General features: G+C 29.1%; 2 protein-coding genes across 2 annotated transcripts; one reads left to right on the forward strand and one right to left on the reverse strand.

The window, feature by feature from the left end:
• The first annotated feature begins 222 nt into the window (after nt 1–222).
• On the forward strand, nt 223–1213 carry LOC129885116 (probable CCR4-associated factor 1 homolog 11). The gene has a single exon (XM_055959324.1). The coding sequence runs from the start codon at nt 370–372 to the stop codon at nt 1192–1194; it is 825 nt and encodes a 274-aa protein (XP_055815299.1). The 5' UTR covers nt 223–369; the 3' UTR covers nt 1195–1213.
• Nucleotides 1214–1432: 219 nt separating this feature from the next.
• On the reverse strand, nt 1433–5391 carry LOC129885117 (protein IQ-DOMAIN 18-like). Its single transcript, XM_055959325.1, has 7 exons — nt 5049–5391; nt 4183–4396; nt 3452–3579; nt 2715–2843; nt 2466–2573; nt 2184–2324; nt 1433–2012 (listed from the first exon to the last, which is right to left on the reverse strand). Exons 1-7 carry the CDS (start codon nt 5301–5303, stop codon nt 1440–1442), a joined length of 1548 nt encoding a protein of 515 aa, XP_055815300.1. The 5' UTR covers nt 5304–5391; the 3' UTR covers nt 1433–1439.
• Between the last annotated feature and the right edge of the window lie 7275 nt (nt 5392–12666).

The following is a 12666-nucleotide window of genomic DNA, read 5'->3' on the forward strand; positions in this document are numbered from 1 at the left end:
TTAAGTGGACAACCATTTTACTTGGTTGATAATAAAATATCTTTAAAAAATAATCATACATAGGACTAATATAGAAAACTATATAAGTAGTAAAATTTAAAAATAGTTCAAATTATTCCCTCCATTTTGGAAATATCATCATTCATTTCCTTTTTCTGTTCTCTCTCCCTTCCAATAAAATCAGCTTTTCCTACACAACTACGCTCCGATCATCTCATCTCTTTCAAATCTTAATTATTTCTTCCAAACCAAGAATTCATTTTCGTTTTTGCGTTATACCCATTTCAAATCTTGATTTTTTCTTCGAAACCCAGAATTTATTTTTGATTTTGTGTATACCCATCTCTGAATCTTGGTGAATTTTCAATCATGGCTGCTAATGTAGTAGATCCGAATCTAAACCCGATTACGATTCGAGAAGTATGGGCTCAAAATCTCAATTCCGAATTCAAAGATATTTCTTCCGCAATTGATCAATACCCCTGTATATCAATGGATACAGAGTATCCCGGCGTTATCTTCAAACCCGCCGGAGACTATTTGATGCTGTCTCAGGAGGAAAAGTATGAACTCTTGAAATCCAATGTTGATGCTTTGAATCTTATTCAGCTTGGGATTACCCTTTCTGATGCTGATGGGAACTTACCGGAATTGGAAATCGGAAACCGACGAGTTCGGGTTGTATGGCAGTTCAACTTTTCCGATTTCGATTTGACGCGTGATAAACACGCGCCGGACTCAATCAAGCTCCTTATCAACCATGGGATAAACTTCGAAGCGAATCAAGTTTCAGGGATTAAATCATTTCATTTTTCTGAGTTGCTGATGTCGTCGGGGCTTGTATTGAATGAATCAGTGAGTTGGGTAACGTTTCAAGGCGGGTATGATATCGGCTACTTATTGAAGATCCTCACGCGCCGGGAACTTCCCCGTGAGTTTGATAACTTTTTAGAATATGCTAGGGTGTTTTTAGGAAATAACTTTTATGACGTGAAACATTTGATGGGAGTTTGCAATCTTTACGGTGGTTTAAACTGGGTGGCGAGTGCTTTAGGTTTGAACCGAGTGGCTGGGAGGCAACATCAAGCCGGTTCAGATAGTTTGCTGACGTGTCACGTCTTTTATAGGATGAGGAATAATTATTTTGTAGACGGCGTGCCGGATAGACATTCCGGTCGTTTTGCATGGTATTGAAGTGTAATTAAGGATACAATTAGTTTTGTTTTTTTTTAAAGTAAAGATGAATTTAATTACAAGTTAATTCTTTTGTGTAATGAATTAAATGGATACTGAAATACGTATAGTTTAAATCTATCTTTTTCTTAATTGAATTGACTAATCTATAGTTAGATTAAATTAAAGGAGTATTGATTTGGTAAGATACAAGTTCTATGACACATGATAATATATTTTGATACATTTTACGTAATAATAATGTTTTATTGAATAGGGAAAGATAGACGTTTCTTTGTTGCACTTGTTTTGTCTCTTTCTGGAGTCATCGGTATCTGCCTTGGAGCGCTTTGTGACAGTTCTCGAGCCCTGGCTGATGCTGTAGCTGTCATGTAATTTGGCTGATCAATTGCTACAGGAAAAGAGTCAACATTCGCTCTATGGGAGAGAAGAGCCATCCGGTGATGGTTCTTCTCTTCCCTTCTACAGCGAGGACTAGCAGAGTGAACTTGGATATTTTTCTTCTTTACTGGTGGTGTCATAGGCAAGTCGTTGATATTCGCTCTATGAGAGAGAGGAGAAGGGACTGCATATGATGAATAGAACTTTTGTTGATGGTCGTGATAATACTGATCGTGTAATCTCCAAAACTCAGTATTCGAATCAGAATAAGAACAAGTCGTGTCAATTTCAATGTTCTTTATGCAATCTCTTGGCTGATCGCATGAAACTCTACTGATACTTTTGCGATTCTTCTCATCTATTCTATGGAAAACTCTCAAATCCTCGTCAAGTCCTGTATTGCTACTCGAATCTTCATCCTTATTTGAGGTCCACATCTGTAATACAAATTTGAATCTATTAGTACTTGAGGTCTTGGCCAAACCTCCACTACCTAAACAGGTGAATGGCTTCTATTTTATTTTTATTTTTCAAAAAGGGTATTCGAGGAAATATGAGAAGTTGACACGGAGAGAAAACAGGCGAAATGATATAATTAATATATATACCTTTTGAGAGAATGCATGAGCAAGAGTATTTTCGCGCTTTTTAGCAGCTTCCTTAGCTTTGTGTAACAAAGCTTCAATTTTTTCTAGTGCATGTAAATGATCATATCCATCGTTGTCCGGAATACTAGCTTGATTTATAGACTGCATAAACGTATGCAAAATTATGTATAGATATTTTTTGTATCGTTCCAATCTTATCCGATGTTTACCAAAAGATCGAGACTATATATATACTAGCTAATTTATAGTATATTAAGAATATAACTTAATTAAGACACTCACAGTGGACTCCTTGTCACTGAGGTGAAGCTCTAGAATGCTTTTTGTCTCTCTGAACATTGAACCACAACTAATTCCTTCACAAGATAATCTTCTGCGTTGATCACACACCTGAACAATGATGGTCGATGGAGACATGATTTTTAGTTTAAAAGTTCTAAATTAGATTTCTATTGACTTATTGAATTCTTAATAAATTAATGCTACATATTAAATTTTTTAATATAAATATAAGATTTGAGTCAAGGTTACCTGAGTTTGCACGCGAACAAGAGATTGCATGCATTGGAGGGTAACTTTTGCTCGTTTTCGAACATTGTGGCCTCTTATTAAAGCTTGCAACTTTACGAGACCCTTCAGGGCTCCAAGTGCTTTTCTTGCCTAAAAATTGAGTGTAGGATTAAACAAAAATATCAACATGTATAGGAAACTAAAGAATAAAAATGGGAAATAAAGAAGATCTTTCCTTTCCTTTCTTTTTTTAATTTTGCCGTTCTAAAATCATGCAACGACCACTTAGAAGCTAGTAATAAAAAAGATGATGTGACATTTCTCATGAACCAAGATCACTATTTTCTATAAATGAAATATAGTTTTTCGATATTATTATAGACTTTCACTTTAACCTTTCCATTTCTGTTTAATTATTTTACCTATTATAAATTATTGAATGTTTCTTAGATATATGATACATCGAGAATTATTTATAGGTCGTTTCCTTTATGTTACATCTTTTTTAGGTATGCCTTGGATTATATTTGGTACTAAATGTGCTTTCCCCCTCTCCTCCCCTTCCCTATTCATATCAACTAAACTTACTAAAGAGTTTGATCGAAGCGCGGGCTAATTAATTAGTAGCATAAAAATGAAAAAAACCTTCTTCCATAGGTTAGAATTCACTGATTAATTAAAAACTTATACATACGATTTCTTTTATATTATCAATATAATTTAGAGACAATTATAAAGGCATATATGTGTATACATACCAAGTACCCTCTGAATGCTGTCTGAATGGTAAGGATGGCACACTGTTGTTTAACTATAACGGGAGGTCGTGTGAGCCGAGTACTGATGTCTAATGCTGCTTGTTTTTTAGCAATAATAGGTAGAGCCGCTGAGGAATTAAGAATATGAAGTTGGTTAGTGAATAAATAAAAAAATAGCAATTGGAATAGAGAATATATTATAAGATTTCAATTAAACAAATCGGGCTTATTTTAATTATTTTAAGTTAATATATAATAATAATAATAATAATAATTGAATTTATACAATTTTGTAAATTTTCTCAATACTTCATTTGTCCTAATTTATATGGAACTTGATATTTGAGCTCCAATTTGGTCATAGATTTGGAAGTTGAAATTTGAAAAATTGAGTTTTTGAAGTTTTGGATTGTGTTTGGACATAAATTATACTTGGAAAAAAATAAAAAATTTGTGAGTGGAATATTTTAAGATCAAATTTTATGCTTGAAGATAAATTTTCAAAAATTACTTCCATAAAATAATACTAGTCAAATTTAGAGTTTCAAAATATCGTTAATGAAGTTAATTTAATAAAATACACATTTACATTTTTGAATATCGATATGATTAAAAATATATTAAAAAGGTTAGTCAAAACTTATATAGTTAGCGCCTAATTTGGATCCCAAAATACGAAAAGTATCATATAAATTAAAATAAATAAAATACAAATACATAATTTGAACAACCTGATAAGCTAGATCCACCCCTGGTTCTGGCCACTGCAATTTCACATTTTTGCTTCAAATCAATATTTTCTGGCAGTAAATTTATACCCAAATTTCCTTTGCTTGAAGTTGTAGTACTTGATGTAGCTGCATCTGTTTGATCTTGATTTTGATGAATTAATGTTGTTTCGTGAAGCGTAGGCTTCCGGAAGATCCATCGTCGTTTTCCTCTCTTCTAAAAATAAAAAAAATTAAAATTAGCTACGAATTTCATCACTGGCCTATTTGTAAATCGTCATTTAACAGCAGAATTTATCAATAGTTAATTCTTATATTTTTTTTAGTAGTGAACTAATCAGCAGAATTAACTCTAGACCTGCCTCTCTGTCTTTTATGGCATGCTGTACCATTAGGAATAAGCGAATTGCAAATTTTATAGCTAAATAAAAAAATCTATAGCTAATTCTATTTAGCGGACGGATTAATAAAAATGTTAGCTAGGTATGAGCTTTTTAGTGATACATTAAAAACGAAGTTCGTAGCTAATTTTAATTTTTTATCGCACGAGCTTATAAATTACTAGTTTCACTACCAATTAAAAAATAACTACTTTCCTCCTGAATTCCCCAATAACTATTTCTACATATATTTTGAATGAATTGGTGAGAAAAAATATATTAACGTTTTCATACGAAAAAATTAAGAAGATTCTCAACTATTTAAGTTAGAATCTATTTCACGCCATATATTTTTTTTAAAGAGTTGGTTGTTGAAAAATGAGTTATGAAAAAGTTATGTTGTATAACACCAATTTTGTACTGATTCCCAGTGGAAAAAATCTTTCTTTCAAATATTAGTGTGTAAATTAACATGTTTATAAGTAGTACCTTTTCTTCTTCCTCTTGGTCATGAGCTTCTTCTCTTCTTCTATTAGTTTTGATATCATTCTCTTTGATAGGTGATCTAAAAGCCTTCTTCATTAAGCCTAACCAAGAAGGCCCTCCAATAATACTCTTCCCTATGAAACATTTTGTTAGCAAAGTTTCATCTTGTGTTACTAAACTTAGCTGATGATCATTTGTTGTTTTTGTCCTTTGCACTTGTGTGTGCTTGCTATATGAGGGGATATGCTTCTTCTTCATAATTTTCTTACAAAATGAATACTTATTAAAAACAGAAAATACTTTGAGGTATTTCTAATATATAGAAGACGCTACAACACACAGTAGAGCAGACAGGAGGGGGTCAACATGTCTCTTTTTAGTAAATCTAATTTGAATGAGGGTAATTTGATCATTTCATATCATACTCAGTGCTTCTTCTGTTTATACAAAGTGCAAAATTGCTTTTTATGAACACAAAATGACAAAAAAACCAAGAGCCTTTCACTTAATTGTCATGTGTTATCCCATCTTTTACGGAATGGGCCATGAGGATATTTATGTAAATACGCTAAAAATAGAGCATTATAATTGGCTAAATGAGGAATCTTACTGTAGCTACGATATAAATATCTGTACTCCTTGTCCAAACTGCCCCTATGCTTATCTCATCAATTACTACCGACTACGTGGTGAAATTAAAGGCATCTTTTAAGACAACTATTTTATGTGGGACCCATCTGCATATATATCTTAATTTCTCTCTCAATTTGTAATGTGGTGTATTATATGTAGTGTTTAAATAAATATAATATTTGAATAAATTATATTATTTTTTATAGTTATATAATGTCGTAGGATAAACCTATCCAAAAAATAAGATACAAAATAAAGTTATTAAAAAAAATAAAATAAAATTACTAAATAATAAGTGTCATGTGAGTAACGAACATGCATTAGGTAGAGGAGGCTACTTTCCCAATCAAAGTCTTCCCCTTTGATCTGCATCCTAATATAGAGTAAGGATGAAATGAAATGGAGTGGTAAAGAAGCTAAAATTATGTAAAAGATATTATAAATCACAATAATTAACAATTTAAACTATTTTAAAAACATATATATAATTTGTTGGCTCTCCAAATTCCATGTATGCCACATAAATTAGAACAGAGAAAGTGACACATATCATTTAAAAATAACATTAAAATTATTATAAATCATAATAATTAATAATTTAAAAAAAAAATTAAAAAAAATTAATAAACTCTAAAAATTTTATTTCTGTCACGTAAATTAAAGTGAAAAACTAACATATATTGAGCCTATATCCGATATCTAGTATATATAAAAGAGAGAGAACGATATTTGATTACGTATGTGACAATTGACATGTTTTTTTCTTTATGCCAATGACCTTAATTATTTGTATTCTCTCTCTATATATATATATATAAAACTATCTAGACATAAATATTTTTATTATATTTATTAATTTTTATTATAGTTTAAAATAATTATATATTATCTCATTAATTAATAATTTTAATATCAAATTTTGAATTAGATCTACTTAGTTGCATATAATTTTGCTATCAGATACATTCTTAAATACAGATGCATAGAGAAAGGTGAATGAGATAGGAGGAAGGCAAGCAAGAAAATAAATATATTTCAGATACATGAGAATTACATTAGATGCATACATCTGGGATTTCAGATACATTGTGGAATATAGATACATAATGATAGAGACGAGTGAGATAGGAGAAAAGTGAGTGAGAGAGTTAGTACAATATCCCTGAAGAGTTAGTGTATCCATGCGAATTTACTTGGATATGTGTATATCTAGAATAAATTAAATCTAATTTTAATTTTATGTTATATGAGATAAATGTATTTGGACATAACTAAAATCTGTCACAAATGATAATTTCACAAAAAAGAGGCACATAATTAAATTTTACACTAATAAAATTTATGTTATTTATACTTATTTTAATTTATTACAAAATTTATTTTTTAAAAAAAGGTCAAATCATATATTATGGGCATGCCAAAGAATAATGTTTGAACATGTCAGATAGTTGGATACAGCAACGTCACGAATTATGTTTTATCGAGACAGCTGAAAGCTGCAGAAAGCATATATTATTTGAAATTGTTAGCTAGTGTTGGCCTCTAACTACTTTCCACTTTCTTTTTTTGGCATTCTTCTGAAAAAGACAACTGATTATATAATCTTTGGCTTACCATCATGTCATATGACTAGTCCCTTCGGGGACATTTTACAGTTATGGAATTTATTCGAATTTCTTTTCCGTTGAGAATTATAATATTAATATATAATTAAAATAATTTTTTATATGTATATAATAGATATTAAAATTTTTTAATTAATTTGTGTTTATTTTATTAAATTTTAAAATATTTTAGTTAAAATTTTAGCTCCACCGCATCGTGCAACAATTGAAAAATTGTCCAAATTTTTTAATGGGAATTTCAATGAAAAAATGATATTTTTTTAGTAGTGTATTATAAGACAATTTACATATGATAATTATTAAGTAATAATCTAGTAAAATGGTACTAACTTTTTATCTCATACTATTACAATTCACTAATCATGAACTTGTAACCAAATTAACACCGTACTAGCAGTGGCGGATCCAAAATTTTAATAATAGGGGTTCAAAATTTAAATAAATAGACACATCAGCTAGTCGAAGGGGTCGACATCTACTTTATATACATAAAAAATTATTTTAACCAAAAATAAATAATATAATTTTCTGCTAAAGGGAGTTCGGATGAACCCCTCGACATAAGGTGGGTCCGCCCCTGCGTACTAGTGTGCTAAATTTTAATTAAATTAATAGCAATATGATATACTAGTTCAATACGTACATAAATATGATGAAGAAAGGTATCAAGGTGGGAAAAAAAGAGAGAATTCCAATGGTCAATAATATTCTTAGTTCTTTTTAAAGGCACTCTTTTTTTTTTCTCCTTATTTTGGCGCTACTTAATTAAGACTGTTTGAGTTATAAAAAAATCAATATTTTAGTACTTTTTAAGCATAGTAAAAAGTAGAAGTGTTTACGGTTTGGGTAAAAATCGATTCAAATCGCAAATTCAAACTAAATCGATCAAATAAATTGATTTTTTATTTAGTTTGGTTTTACATTTTTAAAAATCGATAATATTTGGTTTGATTTTGATTTTGTTCAAAAAAATTAAAGAAATAATCAAACCGAACTGATAAATTATATACATATTTTTTTATAATTATATATACATAATAAATTATTTTTATAAATACTTTTTATGCAAAAAACACAACACATTAATTTAAAATAGTAAGATATGATACGTCTTTTATTTGTACAACCATATCATTAGCTTATGCATTATTCAGTAAATTTATGTTTTTTAGTACATTGGATTAGCTAACAATATAAGCAGGAAGTTAAATATAATTAAAGTTTTGTTATAAGAATTATAAGATCCAAAATTACACGAAGACAAAAAAAATTCTTTAATGAATTATTGTCTTTTTTTCTTTTTTGAATAAATCGTTTGTTTTATTTTTATGTATGGTTAATAACCGAATAATCGAATCAAACCAAAACGAAATTGATAGCAACCAAACCGATGAATGTATATTTTAATTGATTTAATTTGATTTTAATAATTTTAAAACCGATTAAATTAATTTGATTTAAATTCTGACCAATCATCGACCCACGAACACCCTAGTAAAAAGAATGTTATTATCTTAATATTTGGATATAATAATAGGAATATCTAATCCATATATATTCATCAATCACAAAGTAAATAGTAAAGAATGTTTAGGTACGATTTATAATATGTTAATCAGACATAACAAGAGGTCTAACTTAAATTTATAATTTCTTCATAATTATAGTTTCTCTTATTCAATTTTTTTGTCTAATTTTTATTTTTTAAAAAAATATATATATTTTTATAACTTTATAATTTCAACTTTCTATTTAACATGTTAAGGCCATAAAATTAAAAATATATATATTTTAATACTTTTCACTTACATTTAGTTTAAGATAAAAAAATAATATTTTTTTAAATCGAACAAACAAATTAAAGCCAAAGTGGAGGATGTACGTAGATGTATTCTTTTCTTTTTTTCTTTTTCTATTTCGATTTCTCTTTTCCTTTAAACGGCTAAGAGTGGGAAGCCTATTCTTGCACATTGATATAAATTGAAATTAGTTACGAACTTAATAATTAATTCATTATTAAATAATTTGCAACTAATATAATTTTTTTGATAATTTATCACTAATTCATCGTTATAATTAATAAAAAATTTAATCGCCTTTTTTAATAGATAGTATAGCAAACTATAGATAAGCCAGAAAGCAAAGTGTCCCCTAAAAGAGTTCAAATGCATGAAAAGTCGTGGGAAGCAAAAGAAAAAAAAAATTATTGTATATCCTCTTTAATTAGAGGCCAAAAGGAAAAGATAAAGAAGAAGAATATTAGCTTTTGAAAATTGTTGGAGCTATTTGATCTTATTACAATTAACATTATAACCGCCCTATTAAATCAAAATCAGGTACATACCGACTCAACAGAAGGAGTCAAGCTAAACCTAAACCTGTTAAATGGGGTGGTTGGCCTCCTAACCGCCCCCTAAAACCGGCCCATTAAGGGCCCAACACGGGAGAGACCAGATCGGATATCGGCCCAACACAAAAAAAAATTAGGCCGATTCAATTTATTTTTGGACTTGGACCGATAAGACCAGCCCGATAAAGGAATCGGTACCTGTTCACCGGCTCGATTTCAGAATTTTTTTTCTTTCGAAATTTAGCGATTTTGGGCCAGATTCAAAAAGAGTTGTTATAGCCGTTGGCCCAACGACCAAATCTGAATATATGCATATTTTTTTAAAAAAAATAAATTAATTAATCATTTTTTTTTTATAAATACCTACAACATTTAATTATTTTTTTTCAACCAACAATCATCTAATTCTCTCAAATTCTCATTTCTCTCTTAAAGTGATAGCAATATTTTATTATTTTTTGCAATTAACAACATCAAGTGGAAATTTTCAACTTTCAAGTGTTCAACATTTCATCAATTTTATGATTCTTTGTTTGATTCCGGTAATTTGGTATAATCGTTCTTTCTCTTGCTTTTATTTAGTAAATTAATTCTATTATATTTAAATATTTAATTTTTGTGTTTATAATTTTTATTAATTTAATTTGCATAATGGATAGATTAAAAAATATAGGTAAAAGTGTTAAAAATTTGTGTTCCGACGGAGATAGTGGTAGTAAGAAAACAAGTACTTCCCGTAGAGGTAGTACAAGTAGAAATTATTCTCGTATGCCTGAAGCACTGCCTACTGAATTTGGAGAAATAGGTGTAGGTGCACATGATATAAATGAAAATGAATTTCAAGAAACTTACGGTATAAAAGAACCAAATGAATTTGAAGTAAAAATAGAAAAAGATGATAATGATGATGTGAATGTTACACCAACTAGTCCTGATGTAGATTTGGGTAATGTTCAATCTAGAACTGTTAATATTTATCCACGACCTGTAAAAGAAAGAAAAAAATCTAGTTTAGTATGACATTATTTTGAACGCATAGCCGGAACAACCAAAGTTCAATGTAAAGACTGTCAAAAAACATTCGAGCATAAGAGCGGGGATAATAGAGGTGGAACAAGTTAATTGACTAGACATCTAGACAATGAGCATCTTGGTTGGAAAGAACGAATAGGGCCAGTTAAGGTAGAATAAACCCACAGACCAGAAAATTAATAAAGACGTATAATAAAATAAGGGACCGTGAAGAGATAGCGAAAATGATAGATGTAGGTTGTCTACCTTTTTCATTTGCTTCTTCTGATGCTTTTATTCAATATATACTATCAATTTATAATCTCATGTTTAACGTTATTGCTAGAAGTACTTGTAGATCAGATATTTTTAGACTTCATGGATAATATGCATATTATTTACGTTGGTTATTAATAAATCTTTTATGTAGAGTTTCACATACTTTTGATGTTGGTCGTGCTATAAATAAAAATAATTATTTAATTGTTACTTGTCATTGGGTAGTGATTTTATTATACAAAAACGTATTTTAGCATTTCAATATAATGAAGATCGAAGGCATAATGCATAATTTATTTCTGATTCTATATCAATGGTTGACCCAACAATTGAAAAAATTAGGTATGCAATTAATTTTATTCAAGAAAATAATAGAAAAGCTAGACTTAAAGAATATAAAATAAAATGCGAGAAAAATAATCTTAGACCTAGATTAATGCCCGAAGAAATTGAAACTAGGTGGAATTCGACTTGTGATTTTTTAAAGACTTGTAATATTTATAAAACCCCTATAACTATAATTTTTAATCAATATGCATATAAATTTTTCGAAGTCATGTTAGAAGAATCTGATTGGACTAAAATTAATGATGTTATTGTGTTGTTAGAAAAAAATTATTTTGCTACTCTTGAATTTTTTGATGCTTATTATCCTACTATTTCTAATATTTTAGCTTATTTAGCCAAAATTTCTGTGTTGCTTATGAAATATAAAAAGAAAGTTGATTACAAAGATATTGTTGCTGAAAATGATAGAAAAATTTTAAAAATATTTTTTTCTATTCCTCTTATTTATTTAATTGATGTTATGTTAAATACATATATGAAATTTAATACTATGTCTGAATGTGTTCGCCTTATATATACTTCTATAGAAATTGAAAAAGATGAAGATCCTACTATGTTATAGGAGATGGGTGATACAAGTGATCGTATTCAAACATTATATAATCATTAAATCGATTTACTTGATAATGCTACCCCTAGTTATACTGTTCATCTATCTTGTCCTTCTAACGAGCCATCATCTTCTAAAAGGCAGGCACGTGGTATGCTTGTCTATGATTTTTCTAATTTATTTATTTGGAATAGAATACAGTCTACATTACAACGGAGCATAAATCGAGACGAGCTTAATTATTATTTGAGACACTCTAGAGATCTATGATGAAAATAGTGTCACTACACCGGAATGGTGGAAGAATAATTAAAAATAATATCCAGTATTATCAACAATGGCTAGGGATGTGCTAAATATTCCAATGTCAACTGTTGCATCAGCGAGCGCATTTAGTCAAGAAAGGCAACAGATCGGAGACAATCGACACTCTTTGAGAAACAATGTCATGAATTTTTAGTTTGCCTCAAAAATTGAATTAGATCAGAGCGTAAGAATAAAGGAAGAGTAGAAGATACGGAAGAAGACAAAGAGCTTGAAGAAATAATGTCAATTGGAGATCATTCGGCACAAGCTAGTCCAAATTACGGATTAGTTGATTTTGAAAATTATTAGTCAATTCTTGTTAATGTTAATACAGATGAATTGGAGAAAATGATTTAAAATATGTAGAAGTTACAATTTATTATATACAACTAGTTGTAAGTTTGTAACTTGTATGTTTGAATTTTATCAATATATTAATAAAGTCAAAGTCTTTGCATTTCTTAAAAAAATTTTCTACAAATTTTGTATGATTAAATTAAATAATTATTTTTACTTTAC

The sequence above is a fragment of the Solanum dulcamara genome, chromosome 4 (assembly GCF_947179165.1).
Source record: "Solanum dulcamara chromosome 4, daSolDulc1.2, whole genome shotgun sequence".
NCBI classification, from domain to species: Eukaryota; Viridiplantae; Streptophyta; class Magnoliopsida; order Solanales; family Solanaceae; genus Solanum; species Solanum dulcamara.